The 18,081-nt window shown below is 49.4% G+C and overlaps 6 protein-coding genes across 6 annotated transcripts; 2 read left to right on the forward strand and 4 right to left on the reverse strand.

Moving 5' to 3' along the window:
* Positions 1-270: 270 nt before the first annotated feature.
* PGRI_058570 (uncharacterized protein) lies at positions 271-4,447 on the forward strand (the record flags this gene model as incomplete). Its single annotated transcript, XM_040793570.1, has 2 exons — positions 271-315; positions 458-4,447. 2 exons carry the CDS (start codon positions 271-273, stop codon positions 4,445-4,447), a joined length of 4,035 nt encoding a protein of 1,344 aa, XP_040648425.1.
* Positions 4,448-6,580: 2,133 nt separating this feature from the next.
* On the reverse strand, positions 6,581-7,242 carry PGRI_058580 (nucleotidyl transferase AbiEii/AbiGii toxin family protein; the record flags this gene model as incomplete). Its single annotated transcript, XM_040793571.1, has 2 exons — positions 6,581-6,600; positions 6,657-7,242. 2 exons carry the CDS (start codon positions 7,240-7,242, stop codon positions 6,581-6,583), a joined length of 606 nt encoding a protein of 201 aa, XP_040648426.1.
* A 702-nt stretch (positions 7,243-7,944) lies between these two features.
* PGRI_058590 (copper acquisition factor BIM1-like domain-containing protein) lies at positions 7,945-8,790 on the reverse strand (the record flags this gene model as incomplete). The annotated part of the gene is made up of 3 exons (XM_040793572.1): positions 7,945-8,154; positions 8,204-8,517; positions 8,574-8,790. The coding sequence occupies 3 exons, from the start codon at positions 8,788-8,790 to the stop codon at positions 7,945-7,947; spliced, it is 741 nt and encodes a 246-aa protein (XP_040648427.1).
* Positions 8,791-9,538: 748 nt separating this feature from the next.
* Positions 9,539-10,564, forward strand: PGRI_058600 (SRR1 family protein; the record flags this gene model as incomplete). Its single annotated transcript, XM_040793573.1, has 2 exons — positions 9,539-10,049; positions 10,206-10,564. The coding sequence occupies 2 exons, from the start codon at positions 9,539-9,541 to the stop codon at positions 10,562-10,564; spliced, it is 870 nt and encodes a 289-aa protein (XP_040648428.1).
* A 648-nt stretch (positions 10,565-11,212) lies between these two features.
* bgt3 (uncharacterized protein) lies at positions 11,213-13,109 on the reverse strand (the record flags this gene model as incomplete). The annotated part of the gene is made up of 2 exons (XM_040793574.1): positions 11,213-11,357; positions 11,404-13,109. The coding sequence occupies 2 exons, from the start codon at positions 13,107-13,109 to the stop codon at positions 11,213-11,215; spliced, it is 1,851 nt and encodes a 616-aa protein (XP_040648429.1).
* Positions 13,110-13,755: 646 nt separating this feature from the next.
* Positions 13,756-16,147, reverse strand: PGRI_058620 (uncharacterized protein; the record flags this gene model as incomplete). Its single annotated transcript, XM_040793575.1, has 3 exons — positions 13,756-13,934; positions 14,069-14,731; positions 15,208-16,147. 3 exons carry the CDS (start codon positions 16,145-16,147, stop codon positions 13,756-13,758), a joined length of 1,782 nt encoding a protein of 593 aa, XP_040648430.1.
* Positions 16,148-18,081: the final 1,934 nt, after the last annotated feature.

The following is an 18,081-nucleotide window of genomic DNA, read 5'->3' on the forward strand; positions in this document are numbered from 1 at the left end:
TCTCTCCCTTTCTTGAAAGCTTTCGTTACTCTCTCTCTCTCTCTTCGTATCTCCTTGTGTCTAGCTCTGACTTGGTCGAACCCTGCCGAGTTATTCCCCCTCGGCTTCTCAACTTCCTAGTTCCACACCTTATAGCTATCGCATCATTAACTAGGAGATCCACATTCCCTTCATCCACTTCAATCTCGGATCCCGGCGCTGCACCAAGCAGTGCCCGGCCATCCGATCTTTGGCCCGTTCTAGTTCCTAAAAGGTTCAAGACTCTGAACAATGGTCTTCGGCCGTCGCAAGAGAAGTGCCTCTGCCCATCACCAGGTGTGTGTCCCACGCGTCAAATACCAAAGGATAGCAGGTTTCCCAATATACAAATGGACTCTGCAGCACTTGATGCAATCCAACGGCTACCTGCAACCTATGCATGAAAATTAAACTGACAGCTCCCCTTCCTTCCTCCTAGCCGCTCTCCACACCTGCCGCGCAATCCGCCCAGTCCGCCGCCAGCCATGCTTTCCTAAAATCACAAACCTCCACAGCTAGCTTGTCCTCCGCAGCGGCAGCAGCAGCGCTGCGTAACTGCACGCCCACCCCAACCCCCATCGAAAATGTGCAGACAAAACGCATGGTCCAGCGGCGCAACTCGACTCAGTCACAGGCTAGCCCCCTTGGAGGTCGCCGCTCGGCCAGCGTGGGCGGGACGCTGCGCCGCTCCAGTAGCAATGTTTCGATGAGCGCACGCACCTTTCGCGACCAGTCCCCCAGTCGCCCATCTACCAGTTCTGGACCCGTGGGGCCTGCTCCTGTACCCGTCGATGTGCCGCCGTTGCCTTCTCTCCCGACCCAGTTTACACCGCGGAAACTGCCGAGCCGACGTGCGCTGAGCATGGGGCCGTCGATGCGTTCGCCTCCATCGTCTCCGCCACGCGCGGGCGTGAGGGGCGTGGATCGGGAACATGGGCGAGGGTCTCCGATTCAGCTAGCTACACATCAACGCGTGACTAGTCTTGGAACTGTTCCTGAATTGGACCGATCAGCGAGTCGAAATTCGGTGAATTTCTCGTATCCTCTGGGCTCACGGCCTACCTCGCCGATTGCGATGTCTGAGAATAATACGATGAGCCTCCACAATGCTATTCAAGAATCGATTGCTGAGGTATCTGACAAACATCCAACGGGGAAGTATAAGGCACAGCCCCCTGGCAGTCTAGATGGGAGCCCTGTTGTAAACAATTTTGATCCTTTGGCTAGCAGCACAATTGCTGCAGCCCAAGCGATTGGCGTGCCAAAGGACAGCCCAAGTGTGAATGGTCGGATTAGAAAGGTGCAAAATTCGCTTATAGAGGCCGATCCTCTAGACCAATATACCGGTAATGCAATGCCTGTTGCGGCCAGCGTGGAGAGTGAACATCCAACCTCCCGATCTCTTCCTGTGCGGTGGCCATCCACCGTCCGAGAAGAAGAAGAGCCCCAAGATGACGGCACGAATGTTGGAGATAACCCTATTCGGCAAGGGAGAGACCGGATGACGAGTGCGTCGCCAACTGCTGATCACGTAGAGGCAGTGTCAGTCTCCTCATCACCCTCGACGGAACTGCAAATAGGGGAGCGGCCACACCGCCAGTCGAGCAGCCCAGGTCGAACTGCTCGTTTTTCAAGATTGCTCTCCGTGGCTGGAGCCGGGGATCAAGTCCACCAGCCTCCGCCCAGATCAGTATCTCCTGTCAAATCGGCCTTAAAACACCCCAGAGGAACCTCTTTATCACCTAATAGGAGGGCTGAGGCAACCGGTCGAGTCCTACCACCAAGCGAATTATCAGATGGTACCTCAGTGGCTTCAGAGGAAGGATCCCGGGTTGATGCCAAGAAGAAGTCTGTCAAGGTCAGTTTCGACGATGAGGCAGAGGTTGTCAATGCAGCGGCCAGCCCTCCTACCTCACCGGAAGAATATATGCCTGATTCACCACCCGGCATTAAAGCCAAGTCTCGTATGCCTTGGCTTGGTGTTGGCAAGAAGAAGTCGCCGGCGGAGTTTGCGAGCGATGATGACTGGGATGTAGTCATGAAACCCCGACAGGTTCTTCCATCTTTCGGCAGCATTCGAGGGAGCCGTGGCGGCGCTCTCAAGAGGTCGCCAATCCCAGACTTCAGTGACAATGAGTCTAGCTCTTCGACTGAATCTGATGTGGCGCCAAGGCCGGGTATATTGCTTTCAAATGACCAAGTTCTCGAAAGTTTGGCCCCTAAGACGCAACAAGATGAATACTTCCACTCACGCGATTTGAGCGCTCTGGAGCAACTGTCTGTCAACGGCACCTTGCATAGTTTGAATTCAGATACTAGCACAGGGGCCAAACGAGCGTCTGGAGTCATTAATGACATCACGGAGAAACAGCCGTATCCCAGCGTGGGCTCAGGACTATCGGTGCCTGCCATTGCTGTTGAGCCTGCTACGCCTCCAGCAGACGGAACTAGTCAAAGGTTCGACATGAAAAGATCTAGCATGGACCAGTATATGATTCCAGGCGGATTCCCGCCCTCCAGTTCAGACCGCACTCTCGATTCGACAGCGAAGAAGACTAGCACACAGGCCGTGGCAACCGCCGTCCCCAAACTGGACGACGTGGATGCAGAGGAGTCTTCTGGTGATAGCATCTACAGCGATGCAGCGGAAGACATCGACGGTGATGGGTTTGGGTCCATTAATGCCATTGTCGATAGTCGGTCAGTCCCTAGGTCAGCACCAATCGAGGAGAGCGCGAGCGAATCCCGGGACGCAACGCCAAGGCCGATCGATAGAGCTACCATTGTGGACAGTCAGTCACAAGACTTGACAAATCAACCACTTCAAGAGGCGCGCTGCTTAACGCCGACACAAGACTCAGTCAACCGCCTGGTAGAGGAGTCCCCTGCCTCCTCAATCGGCCATGGATCTGGTTCTGCACACGCGCCAGTGCCAGTCCGGGTGCAAACTCGTAACGCGACTGCCAAAAATGGCAGCGTTCAAGCACAGCCCACCACGCGAACCCGCCCCATGTCGGTGGATGTGAATGGTATGTCTCGTATGCAGGATCCTCGATGGTCGAGCAACGATAAGTCTTCACGAGGTGGCAAGCCCAAGCCGCGTCCGGTGTCTCTTGGTCCAATTTTCCACAATTCAGGAGGTCAACCAGGTATTCCTGGCAGTCTTCGCCGGAAAATGTCGAATGGAAGTGATTCCTCAAGCAGTTTCAAACGCTCTTCTCCACGCGGAAATCCCCACGCCATGCGACGAACAATGAGAGCCGGTGCTGCTGGTGCTAACGTCCAAGTGCAATCTCCAACTGAACGCAACGATTCTCCCCTTGGACATCGTCCTCTTTCATCTGGCTCCTCGAATGGTACAATGCGCAAGACTCTCCGAGAGCCTGCTGGCGGTGAGCGATATTCATTCTTCTCGACGAACAAGAAGGCACCGGCGAGAGGGAAATTCACCAAGGCGCCCCCTAAGTCGGCGCGTGCAACTCGGTTCGCAAATTCAGATGGCGAGGATGAAGGCCCACCTCGGGTCTTCACCAGTCGATTCGCAGATTCCAGCGATGAGGAGCCAGGAAGCAATAAGTTGCGCCCTGTCCGCGGTATCCCCCGTCGTGCCGACGACGGTGACTCGACAGAGTTGGAGGATAGTTCAGAAGAGAGCGCCCACCAGCAAGTGCATCCAGTGCTTGCATCCCAGCCAGTGACATCTTCACCCGGATCCCACGGGAAAAACGCACCAAATATGTCTGGAATGGCAGCTGTGGCCAAACAACGTGGCATGTCGCAAAGAGACCTGGAGGAGTTCATCATGGCGCCTCCCCGTGGTCGGAAGACAGGACTGCTCACCCGCCTTGGCATCAAGAAGTCCAAGAACCCGGATAATAGAGCTCGCGAAGCTGACGTCGAAAGCCCACTAGAGCGGTCGCCTCTGGAGCGCGATCAATTACGCAGCGAGGACATGGTGAATGGAAACCGCGGCATCACCACAACCACAGTGTCTGCCGGGAATACCGAGCCGACTCGCCCATCCAGGCTGGTGAAGAGAAATTCTAAACGCCAGTCGGTGGGATCAACCCCTTGGCCCCTTCACCCCAATGTTAGGGAAGAAGAGCATCTCCAGCCAGTTATAGAACAGCCAGACAGTGCCCAATCGTCTGTCCTCCAAATGCAAGACCCCGCGCGGCCAACAGAAGATGCAGGTGCAGCACACAATGGGAGCGCCTTTGTCAATGGGAATGGCACTCACAGTGCATCCCCAATTGCGAAGGAGCCCGAGATACCCCGCAACGGACTAGATCCGAACAATGACAGTACCTCTGAATTCACAAACCCCGATGACCATGGGCCTTCAGCGCGTGACATCGTGATCACTGGCTCGGGACGAAAGAAACGATTTCCTCTTCTTCGGAAAGCATTTGGTCTGCGCGGTTCATAATATCGCAGACCAGCGCTTTCTTCTTTTGGCCATTGTTTGATCCAGACGATTGAACAGATACCCATCTTTCCCGTTCCAGTACAAATGCCTTTCAATCTCCTTCCTGACCACCATTTTCTGCCAGGGAAGACTTGTGGCCTATGATGGCTACTGTTGTCTTTCCTTCAAAAATTGATTCCATCTTCGACGATATCTAATCTCTAATGACCGATATACGCCCTTTGGTTTGCTTCTTCTCACGCACTCTTTACTTTCTTTTTCTTGGCTGTGGCCTGTATTCCACTCTTCTCGCTCTCTTTTGGAAGAACTCTGACCTGCAACTGGGTATTATACCAAGCCTTTTACTTCTTCTTTCTTTCTATTTTTTTTTATCTTCCGGTGTGGCCCATTGGAGTTGTTCGCTTCCATGATACCCTCGTTCTTCTTTCCCACCCTGTATTATTGTCGTTCTTTTATGTCTCAACCCGATCCCTTATTAGGGCTGGGTGAGCCCTAAAACGAGATGGTATATCGTTTTTGGCCGTTTTCAGACTTATTTCTCTTTTCATAGATTTGGTCAACAAAAACACAATATGATCTGCCCTAATACTTTTGTTTTATCTCCAAATCAAGTCAGTAAATGGTGCGCTAGGAATAAAAGGCCTGTTGTATTGGTCTTGCTGCAGGTATATTTTTTATCGACATATTATGGGCATGTTGGTTGGGATTCTGGTTATACATAATCGATTACATTATCTATCCACCGACTCTTCATGTGCTAATCTCATGTCCCCGTGATAATCAACAAACATTTTTGCATCGAAAAAAACCTCCCATAGTAGTATATTGCCGAATACCATTCATAACGATATTCCCACTCTCCCTGTATCAAAGAGATCTTCATTATCACGAGACGCCGAACATTCCCGCAGTTCATACTGGCCCTGTAATAGTGCATCTCGAATAGCACATTGATGTTTCCTGAATTGGACAGTGCCCGTCTCCATTCCCGCCAATACATCAAAGTGGAACTGACGATGTTCATATCTCATCTGTTCAGCGAACGACGCCCGTTTTAGAGCGGGGACATATTCATAAAGATAAGAAATTTGACAGGCCAAGTGAAGCAGCAACATAGCATCATCACTAGGACAGTCTAGCCAGCTCTCAATCAGTGCATCAAGCAGGCCTGGTAGTGGTGGGAATGACAGATCCTCGCGAAATGACTCCAGTGCCAATGTATCCCCAGGTGATTTGGCTACCAGTGGAAACTTCCACTCTTCAGCGGGAAGAAGAACAGTTATTGTCTGGTTGGTTGGGGTAACAAGTCGTTTTTGTGGGAGTTCCACCTTCGCATTCCCGATTTTACGTGGTCCTTGCGAATCAAGAGCCCATCCGGCCTTAATGAGTAATTCGGCTGCCTTGTCAAGGTCTGAGACAAGGAGATAGAGATTGAACTTGAACGTGGGAACGCCGTAATAATGAAGAGCATCTTCGAACCAGATGACGTAGGGGATTTGGTGGTCTGATAGCACTTGACATGGCTTATATCTTGTCTCGGTGTTGGACTCTTGATAGGGCATGGTGCATATGAGGCTTACTACTTGTAGTGCAGGTACTGATACAATTGTAGTGATTTCAGGTGCAGATGTCTGATGCTGATATGTTGTATGTAGATTGATGAAAAGAAGCGATGTTGTTAGGTATCTGAAGGAAGGAACCTTCGATCTCGCGACTGACAGGGTACAAATAAATACCTGCCACGTGACTTGACGCATCAGTCGACTGTTCAAAGATGAAAGCTTTCAATGCTATTTATTCTATGTATTAATTGAAATAGATTCTTAATTTGAATATTGGTGTGGATGAGAGTTAAGCCGAGTGGAAATTATCACAAATATTTCCTGGTGGATGTTTGAAGTATTCTACTGTCAGACATACTGCACATCGTAGTGATAAGCCGGACATGACTACTCTTTGTTATTATTCCGATTCTTGATAGCACTTTTATAGCTAAAACAAAGTCAAGGATGAATTCGAAGAAGAAACATATTGAAGCATGAAATGCAGAATCAGGTTTATTCTGTTAAACTGAGACTTTTATTATCAAAGGGCGGAACTGACGTTTTAGAGGGTCAAATTTGACCAACGACTCTAATCTCTTGTGAAGCAGCCTATAAGTTGTTAGTATGGGTACCGAGCGTTCAACCCGGAATCCGATATAACAAACCATTCTGCAAGTCATATCCAGCTGCAATCCAAGATCCCTGACCACTGTACTTTTGAATGAATGCCTCAACAAAGTCTTTACTCGCATTTGGAACCTCCGAAGCTTTTGGAAGCTGATCGGGGTTTTCAGCGCAGTAACCAAGAAGGAACAAAATATCTTGAGCATCCGTTCTCTTCTTAGCTTCACTGGCACGACCGAGGATAGACCCGCACTTTGCATTCAAAAGCAAAGCCGGCTTTAGAACCTTCAAGTTCCCAACCGTGATCACTTCAGTGGTTTCATCAAATGTTTCCTGGAACAAAGCGGGAGGCGCGAGGATCTCAATCTCTACCGGTTCAGCAGCCCTATACCATGTGTGGTATGTTCTTGCTTCAACCTCAAATGCAGGGGAATTCCGTAATATCTTTCTCACAGAAGGAGTTTGGCCTTTGGGAACAACAAAGTCGATATCTTGGGTTGCTCGTTCGGAGCCTAGAGCTGTACAAGCACTGCCACCGACAAGAGCGTACCTTTCATCACCGAGTGCATCTCCAAGCGCCGTGAGAGCTTCACGGAGTGCTTCTGGGGGATGTGTGTTCAAAGACATAATAGGGTAGTGATCGAAAAGTTTAGATGGCAAATGTTGGTGATGAACTGAGTGGTCGCCTAGGGTCATCTGACCTGCATTCCTACCCATGGGTCAACAAAGCTTGGCTGCCTTGAATGACATATAAATCACATCATGTATTAGTACGGAGAAGACATGCTGGGCTTATTATTATAATATATAATATAGGTCCAATGATAGAATATCGATGGAAGAACCAATAATAAATTATAGAACACTACTCTTTAATGAGTCTTTTTCTCGATATAGCTCATTGACTGCCTTTTTCAGCTATAGCTAATACCAACCTCTTATGATATCCCAATCTCATGATTCTATCTCGGCGACGGATCTTCTTAGACATGATCCAACGGGTGCTCCCAGCTCCCATTCAGCCGCCCAAACAAAGCAGTTGTATGATACACAAACACAAGTCCAAAAAATAGAAGCATGCCGAGATTGAATCTACTCAAGATCGTCAACAAATTGAACAAGTATATTCGTTCAGTAGAACTACATAACACCCAAACTCCAGTAAACGCCAGAGACACAAAAGTCAGTTATATAGTTCATTTCAAAGACGTAGACATGCAGTATCATCACTGATTTTGAAGCGTCACAGATTAATGAAAATCAGGGGTATGGCGCAAAAAGATAAAAAGGAGCGCGCGCAAATGCAATCAAGAAAGCCCAACATGATATCTACATGTACACGCCGAGTGCGAGAGCCAGCAACAGCGGCACGACAGCCGCAGCCGACAATCTCGGCGGTTGTAACATGGCCGCACCCGAACCAATGGAACTGGTGGTGTACATGTACTCGAAACTGATGTCCGATGAATTGAAACAATTGTCGCGGGTGACTGTCTCCACGGATGCATCGCCGTCTTCTGCGAACTCAATATCCACACACTAGAGACCAGTCAGTATATTGATTGTCAGAAATAAGGGTGGAACGTACATTGTATAGGGCAGCGCCGTGCTTGGCGGTCTCGACTAGCTGAATTGTGGCATAGTCGCCTGGGCTGACGGTAAAATTGGCCGGCAGAGGCACCTGGGGCAGACACACGGTACCGGGGTAAGGGTTGTTGGTTGGGCCGACGAGCTGGAAGGGCGGGACGACGGGGTGGCTCATGTTTGGGGGGATTTCACCGAATCCTATGTTGATATAGATGAGAGCAGTGGCGTGGCCTGGGAACCAGCCCGGCTGAAAGGCGACAGCACCACCGCTGACGGGCCACTTGGTTCGGTTGGTCGACCTGGGCATGCCACCGCCTTGAAAAGAGGTCGAGTCAGTTATTGATATTTACAGACGAGCGGATAGGTCTTACAAGGATAAATCCACTCCATGCCATATGGGTAGATGTATGAGCCATTTTTCACATCGTACGCAACACCAAGACCATCAGCTTGCTCAACGGTGCCGTTGGTGTGGAGGTTGTTTCCTCGATAACCAGGGTAGGTGATGACGGTGTGAGCTTGCGCCAGTCCTAAACACAGCAAGAATAGGACAGAGGTCCATCGCGATATGGAATGTGTGAAGCTCATGGTGAGATTGTGACAGCGACGGTGACTTGCAAAAGCTGAATAGGAAAAGGTTATTTCGCTCAGCGAAACTCCGACTCAATTTCTCCGATCGCAGGATAAACCAAGTAGGTAGAGGGAGGACAATGGTAATGGCAAAATGAACACCAAAATCATAGAAACTCCAAGACCAAGACTAAGCCATGATTTTCGTGGGCTGAATGGTCCTTTTGAGGGGTACTGGACTTTCACTGGGGCCGACGAGTCAGAACCCAGGAAGGGAGATGTGACCAAGACTGCATGACAAGACAACTGTGACTGGCTCCGGGCCGTGATGAAGAGCAGGGGTAGCCTGGGATTATCACAGCTCGCTGCAAGTGCCATCACCTAAAGGGTGATACTGCATGATGATTTGCTGAGTGACCAGCGGTGGAAGCGCCGAGGGTGGGACGCTAACGTTGGAAAGAACTTGGGCGCTTACAGAATATGTGCTGAGTTCTAAATTGTTGGACTTTTGTTCTCTCCTGCAAACCATTTCACATTAATCCACTGAAATATGTATGACTATCTCACCCTAACCATGTCCAGGTGAAATGTCTCTCCTGTATACTCTGTGCACGGGTACTCCAAGTCTCCTTACATAATCCCATTAGACTCCCGCCAAGCATTTCCCCCGCATCTCCAAAAAAAAAAAAAAGCTTCACCAATATAAAATCACAATACAATACCATATTTATACAATTTATTATAATTATATATATATATATATAATATGCCCCATACATCCCGTCCCTCCCGCCCAAAACGCCAACCTCAAAAACGAACCGAAGTGACCGACGATGATGGCTGGACCCATGTCGCGAGCGGCGGCAACGTGCGGCGCGTAATGCGCACACGCCCGCGAGGCACAACTGCAATTGAGGAATCCGACTCCGGTATATCCTCTAGCCAGTCTGAACCAATCCTGACCCCTGCAGAGGCCCCGGGTCGACTCACCCTGCCCGAGCTGCAGGCTCAGTTCCAAACTCATCGTGAGAGGTGGGAGGGTTCGGAGAGTTGGACTAAATTGACAGGCGTTTTGGATGAACGTTTAAAGAAGGCGCAGGAACAAGCTTCTTCTGTTGCTGATGACACTTCCGCCGCGGTCCGCTGCCCTATTGACGCCATTGTCTGCATTGGGCTTGGGAGCCCGAGTGGGTTCTTGCGTGATGGATGGGTTGATCGGCGCTCTGTATCGCTTTATCAGCTTGCCGCGCTGGCGAGCATTAAGGACCAAGTTGCATGTTCGTTTCCCGGTCTTTTGGATTTAGTTTCTGGATTTAGTTTCTGGATTCGTTTTTGGATTCATTTTTGGGTATTGGATTTACTTCTGATCTTGCCTATTTCGACTATCGCTATCGCATACCCAATCCTATCACACGCTAACCACATACCCACAGACACCACATCCTCCGATCTCAAAGTCTACGCCCAAGACCCTGTCTTCAACACACTAGACGAATCCCTCCTCGCAGCCCTGAATATAACAGTGATCAAACACCCAGAGGCCTTCTCGCACATCACGGCGAACACAATGCTCTTCTGCCCCGGTGCAGAACGCAAGCATCTTGAATTATTGTTGCCGTCGAAGCCGTGGCTGTTGTTCGGTGGTCCGCTGGAGCATGCGGATTCTGGTAGTGTACTACAAGGCTATGTAGATGGCGCTGGGTCGTATTGCTTGCCGGTGTTTGAAGCACTCGAGCATGCTTTTTGGAATATGAGGCTATATTGGGCTGAGGAGGTGACGGGCGAGGAGTGATATATAGAAGATTTCGGGAATTTGGGAATTTTGGTTCATTAGATTATGCATGGGTTATAGATCATAGACTAGGTATGCATGGGAATGGAGTTGGTATAATTCTTGGGATTGAGTCAAATATCATGATATATTTCTGTATAGACCTTGGAAAGTTGGAAGTATTCATATAGGAAGTGTTGTGGAAGTAAGAAAGAAGTCGATATGCTAGTTACAGGAATCCCTAGGCAACTCGAAACTCGATGGATTGACATATTATGTACATAGAGACTGAGGATAGATAGTGTACGGAAAGCAAAACAAGAATGATCCCTGTGAATATCCCATGAAGGCAAATCCCCCGAAACACAAGACCCTCATAAAAACAACCAAGGAATAAAACCACAGAAGATATGCAAGGTAATTCAAGTCGAGGACGAACAGGGGTAAAAACTGCAAAAAAAAGGACAGGAAAGATGACCGCCAGGCATGAACCCCCGAGATTGTTCGAAATGGAGTGCAAACCAGAGGAAAGATGAGAGATAAAAGCATCGGGGACTCCGGTATCAGAACGCCAGTGCAGAGAAAGCAATCAAGATTAAGAAAATGGAACAATACTTATGCACATAAAAGAAAACATCATGATCATGATTCCATAAGCCACGGATCAGCTTAAGAGGCAGTCTTGCCGCCGCAGTCAGGGATCTTGAGACCCTTCTTAAGCTTGCGTCCAGGGTCCATCAGACCCCATTTATCCTCCCATTCCTTTCCTTCTGTATTGAACTGGATTTTCCATGGTTCGTCGAAAGCCTCGAACCTGTAGAGTGTTAGTAATGCAGATAGATCTGACGAACAAAACATACCAGAAATAATCAGTTCCATTTTCCAGCGCCGGACAGATCCAGTCAGCCATGAATTTGTTCATGTTCTCGATACTGGCGACAGAACCAGGCGTGTCTTCGTCGCAGACCTTGCTATCACCGCAATCCTTGCCGCCGCCGCTAGGCCACCCGACCTCTGAGATGATCTGCTTCTTGTTCGTGCCCTTGGTCAAGACGACGTCATGGCTTTGCCAGAAATCATATGTCCACCCAACAGCAATGTCGACGTTGACACCGGCGAAGAAGGGATGGACGTTGGACATGACGACATCCACTTCATCCACTAACTCTGCATTCCAATTGTCACCCAGGTCGGAAGTGGCGATCAGCAAATCATTCAGATTGCGCTTCTTAACCTCGCTCGTGACATCTTTGATGTACGAGATCAAGGTAGTCTGGGCGGATGCCTTGCTCGAGCCGGCGCGGTAGAGGGCTTCGTTTCCGACAATGATACCCTTGTAGATAGACGTATCCTTAGTATCATCGAGAAGTTTGTAGAGGTGTTTGATCTGTCGTTCGGTAGAGGTAGTGTTCGAGTCGATCCACACACCAAGCCAAAGTTTGATATCCTTCAGCTCGAGACGATCGATCGCATGAAGAACCATTTCAGTCTGGTTACAGTCCGTACCGTAAAGCCGCACCGTGTTAGTCAACTGCGACAGAACAGCCATGTCACGGGTGACATTGTTCTGCGACGGAGGCCACTTGATGCACTCCGGGTACTGCACGCCCCAGGGCGTGTAGTCCATTCCAGGGAAGACCTTGTGGAGATCCTTATTTCCCATCAGAGCCTTGATCTCGGAGGAATCCTTGTCGAGATCTCCATTTGTCTTCGCATCACCGGTGGCAGTTTCTTCCCCGCCGGTCTTGGACTTGTCCTCCTTATGCCGGGAACCAATAGTACCACCCACAGCACCACCAACGATCGCACCCACAATCACAAACGCAAGAACAAGACCGACAATCCAGCCCATCTTCTTGCGTCCCTCCAATCCATTATTTGGTGATCTCCCCGATCCGCCACCTCCCTCCAACCCACCACCAGGAACTGAATTGTACGCAACATCAGCATTCTTCTCCCGACCAAGGAAACCTTTCAGCAGACCACCACCAGCGGCACCAGCAGCCGCGCCCGCAACAGGCGCAGCTTTATTTCTCGGAGCAAAGTCTTCATCACCATCATCGGCGATGTCGTCAGGGTTAATATTCGTCATCTCGCCATTACTGTACGCCGTCGAGTGTCGCTGATAAGGTCCGTCGGTGATACCCGCATAGGGCGCGGGGTATTGGTATGTGCTGTGTGCAGGATCGCTCAGATGCGACGACGACTGACTGGGAGTCTGCATACCGGGGGAAGCGACGGCGCCGCCCCTCGCCATATTCATAGCGTGGAGATGTTCCGGATGAAACTGGTCGTTTGGATAGCCTGGTGAGGGTACGTATGGAGTGTCTGAGCCGGTTGTGTTAAAATCGCGCTCTGCGGGCCCGATGTATCCGTCGTTTCCTCGAGATGCGTCAATCCCGCTCTGGCGACTGTGTGTATTGGCAATTCCTAGAGCGATTCCACTGATTCCGCCGCCTGGTGAGCTGGGGCCGAGGTTGTCGACGCCTGGTGTGATGGTTCGATTTTCGCGGGTATGCGCATAACGATGGGGCGGTGGGATATCCATTTCTATGTCGTTTGACATTTGAGAAGTTTCAGGTCCAGTGCCAAGTGGACCGTTTGGAATTAAAAGTTGAAAGAACTTGAAACCCGCGAACGGAGAAAAATGTAAGGCAGAAATTTAAACCGAATGCAGTTTCTTACTGAGACAAAGGGGATTTGAATCCTTCGTGGTTTAACAAATTAAAAGTGTCGGGTAAATAAGTCGTGACCGGGACAACGGGAACTAAAAGTCAGCTAATAAATTTGAATCAACTAATAAGCCATCTACCTAGCCCTGGAGGTAGTAAAAAGTGTTCATCTTTTAATGATATTACTATTATTGGGAGACCGTGAACGTGGTTATACAATCTCACATTCCAGGGTCCTTCTATGCCTTCCAGGGTCTTATATGGTCCACAGTGGCCCCTTGTTACTATTTTTATCTGCCCATGTGGCTGTCAACTTTAGATTTCTATACATGTCTCATTAAAAAAGAAAAATCGTGGTATCATCTCCATATACCAAACATATCCCATCCCTTTCAAAATCCTTCTGTTTTTGGAATTTTTATGTTTTCTTCCGCAAACCCTCAACGCCCTCACATACCTCACATACCTCAACCGCAAACAGATATACTGAAACCCAACAAAAAAAAAATAAAAACAAAAATATCAGATATAATTATGAATTCAACCTTCAACTTCCTCTGCACTCCGTCGAGCAGCATTCTCAGATCCAGACTCCAGACGACGTCCGCGCTCTAGGAACCGTCGCTTGCCACGACGAGTATCAAAATGATCGGGAATATCCACTGTATCTTGGCCTGCAGCGAGCATGCTGCTTCGCATTTTATCGCGATAGGCATCCACTGTTCGAAAACGGTTAGCGGGGTCTCTCATATGTCTCAGCCGCGGATTGTGCACGTGTTCGGGAACAAAGTATACCAAAAAGGGTAAAATGAGGAAATAAAACACTTACAAGATCGCTGCAAAAATAACATACGTCCCGCAAACACACGGCTCTGACTCCAGCTCATACGGTAGCCGAGATCATTAAGCATCAAATCCTTACGGTGTTTTCTGCGCGAGATCTTCGGCACCTCGATTTCAGCATCGGTGTCAAGGGATGGCGCAGGAACAGTCGTTCGGCCGATAGTAGTTGCTTCGGGATCATCCGCTTGCTCGGTATCATCGCGGAAGAAGCGCTTAGCAGGCACGACGCGGTTCTCATCGCGCATCTGGATGGGGAAATAGGTACGCGGATAGACGGCGTTTGCCTCGCGGTAAGAGTCTGGGATCTCGTCCATGTTAACCTTGTCAAGAACGACCTTGACGCGGACGCGACAGCCGCGCTGTGGGTCGTCGACTAGAATGAATTTGCGGCGTTTGCCGTCTGGGAGGTGACTGAAGAGGTCATCGTTTGTTGGACCTTTCTCTTCGATGTCGTGGTCAGTTGAGTCCATACGGGCGGAGGTTGCGATTGAGTGGCGGCTTAGTGAGGTAAGGCTGTTGTCACGTAGGAGGGGAGGCATGGAGGGGCCGCTGGCGCTGCCGCCTGGGGTTAGGGTTGTTGGTGCGTCATGGAAGATGTGAGCTGGACGGATGTCGGGGATTGAGGGCTGTGGGAGGCGTGTATCCAAGCTCCGGTGGCCCGGGTAGTCTGTGCCTATGGGGAGGGGACAAGAATTAGCCTACGCTGTACAACTGCATGTTTGACATGTCGGGGAAAGGAGGTTCAGTTCCAAAGAAAGAAGAGCAGCACATGAAGCGCGGTATCAAATAAAAAGGCGACAAATCAGTGAAGTTGAACAGGGTATGAAATAGAACAGATAAGAACAAGACCAGGTAGGGATACAGGAGTACACATCTCATACAACCGTTGACACATCCTCATACACATACACACCAACCGGGCCGGACCGGAGACACAAAACTCCCACATATACACATACACACAAGACATAGATCCGGTCCGAAAAAAAAAAGGCCCAAGGAGAAAATACATGAGTGATCCCGCCGCTCGTTGCGAAGAAAAAAAAGGGAAGAGAAGAAAGGAGAGACAAAACAAAGAAAAAGAGAAGAAAAAGAAGAAAAAAACTTTGAGGGAGCAAAGCACGAAGCATCACATGTGGTGAAACATACCGCTAACTTCCTCACTAGGACTGCCATCAGGTTGATGGTGATGATGCATCTGGGGTGGACCCATTGAAATGGGACCCAAACTCGGGCGGGGAGCAGGAGCCGGCATAGCACTCATACTAGGACCAGGCGGACCACCTGAGCCAGGGCCTTGCTGTGCCATATGAGCAGGCTGAGCGGGGACCGACTGTCTTCGGTTAATCTTAGCCATACGACGAACACGTCTGCTGCGCAGTCTCGGGTCCTGATTGCTGTTGCGCCAGCTATCGACAGCACGCTGGATCAATCCACGCTTGCCCCTCAGAGCAGGGTTCAACTCGGCCAATGCCCAGCCGACAGCATTGCATTCTGTTTCATAGACCAGCCGGTTCCCGCGATATTGGTCCTTACTGCAACAGGCGCGCGGGTACACGCAGTTCTCCGTCTTGAATTCTTGCGAGAGCGTGTCCACGATGACAGATTCCACGTCACACCGAATGGTGTATTCCATTTTCACCCGGTCTCGGGAATATTCGAAGGCGATCCACTGCACGCCATTGCTGTCTTGTCGCACGACTAGCGGAGTAGTGGCTGGGATGGGGCCTGGTGCCGCGCTGGATGTGGTGCCGCTCAGTGGTGGGCTTGCGTGGGGGTTGCTGGCAGACATTGCGTGGCTGTTGGTTGCCGGAAGGGGAGGATTCAGCATTGTTTGCTGTGGGGTTGTGGGATGCTGGGAGGAATCGAGTTTCATGATGGGGCTCGTAGACATGCTGGAAGTTGGGTGGGGGGATTGGTGTGGTGGCACCTGGGATGGGGCTTTCTGAGGGGGCATCATCAATGGTTGTGTAGTGAGAGGATGCTGGGAAGAATGATGTCCATATGGCGAGGGCTGACCAGGGTTCATGGGCGAATATGGGGGATAGCCAAACATCTGCGGTGGCATCTGTGGTGACTGCGAGTACATATTGCGGCCATGTTGTTCGTGGGGTTGAGAAGCTACCGATGCTGGTGAGCTTGATTGCGGGGTGTGGTAAATAGAGGGATAAGGTCTCTGCATTTGAGCGGTAGATGCCATGTGTTCAGGTGGCCCTATTCCTTGATTAGTTAATGTCTTCGAGGGAATGAAATGGATGCACGAAAGCATGAAGAAAGCTGCACACCAGTAGTGTGCTTATTCTTGACGCTCACGACTTCCAACTACTAAAAAAGAAGAAATAAGGCTTACCACTAGAAGGGTAATGTGTCGACGCTGAGGTCGTAGTATAGGGAGAATGGGTGGGGTAGTAGGACGATTCCTGAGGTGGCGGCCCGTAAGGATTATGATGGTGCAGGGCTCCGTTTCCTAGTGGATGGGATGGAGGGTATGTGGTAGGAGTAATAGAAAGAGAGGGCTGAACAGGCGAGGCAGGGCCTTCCTTCTGTCCTAGATTTGGTCGAGGTTGTAAGGTCTGAGAGGGTTGAGAACCGGGACGACCAGAGTTGCCGTGTCGAAGCTGTAACAAAAACACACATCAGTGGGACTTCAATAGTCAGCCCGGAAAGGTTGCCAGCAAGATACGATAAGCAAGATTCGAGTCAGAAAATGGACGGTGCTACAAGCTGAGAACGTGGACATAGGAAAGAAAGAAAAGGAACTTGTAAACACAGCCAGTGTCCGGAGTGACATCAGCGTATGACCTCTCCAGTCTAGCGTGGAAATTTGAATCTTGCAGGTATGCAGAATCTCATCATATAGGCGAGGGATTGGATTGGGCCACAGATGGTAATCCTCGAACAGGGATTGTCCTATGCGTAACAAATGGGCCAAGGTATAGCCGGGATAGTCCGTCCAGGACTAAAGAATAGCATGGATCTGTGTAGCGTTCGTGTGTCCTTGATATCGCTAGGCTTTTTTTTTCCCGAAGTGACAAAGCACTCCAAAGCTGAATCATGTAGATAGCAGTCGCAAGCCGCTACACGGACTTTAGGCAATTTGTTTTGCTCTCAATTGAAACGATTTTGGTATGGCCGAAGTGAGGCTCTAGTCGGAGTAGGGCTTGGTGGGTCCAGAAGAGATGCATACAAATGGGAGTTCCACCCAAATTGGTTCCAAGGCATCCTGAGTTGGCTGTCTTCTCGACTCTGATCATCCAGAGCACCAATTTGTAATGAAAGAAAAGTCGAGATAAGAATCCAAAATCGTAGACCAAGTGTCGAGAGGACGCCCCATTGGACATAGAGCTGGCAGTCACATATAGAAACCATAGAAAGATAGGAATGATATTGAAGTAGGAAACATCTCACAGAATCTATAGGGAAAATTGAAAAGGAAAGAGATCAGGTAATATGAAATGATACTCACGGGATCGTCAATAGGATCTTCCTTGTACTTCGTCGCTGGAGGACCAAGGTCGGGCTGTACCATACCGGTCATGAACGACCTCTCTCACGGCCCAGGATAGAATCTTGCAAAACTTGGAAAGAGTACAAGAATGAGAAAGAAAGAACTGGGATAGGGTTCCTTTTGGGAGAAAGCGAAGGTAAAAGAAAAAGCAAAAAGGTAAAGTGAAACCACGAGGGCGATCCCGAACTGAGGCTTAACAAGAGCTGCGCGACACACTAGGTGACTGGGGTTCAGGGGGCCGTGTTCAATGTGAAGGCAAGTGGAGGGTCCAGGGTCGTTTATTTAGATGCGTCCATTCTTATTTTATTCCTCTCGGAGGGCCTCGAAGAAAGAGAACTAGAGTACGGAGGAGAAGGGTCCTAAAAAAAAAAAAAAATAGCGAAAAAATAACGAAATTATAAAGAAAAATATATCAAGATTAAAAGAAAGAAAAAAATACTTTAAAAAAAGGAAAGGAAATAGAAATATAAAAAAGAAAAGAAAAAAGAAAAAGCCCAATATGGAATAAAAATAAT

This window comes from Penicillium griseofulvum (assembly GCF_001561935.1).
Source record: "Penicillium griseofulvum strain PG3 chromosome Unknown contig_95, whole genome shotgun sequence".
In the NCBI taxonomy this organism is placed as follows: domain Eukaryota; kingdom Fungi; phylum Ascomycota; class Eurotiomycetes; order Eurotiales; family Aspergillaceae; genus Penicillium; species Penicillium griseofulvum.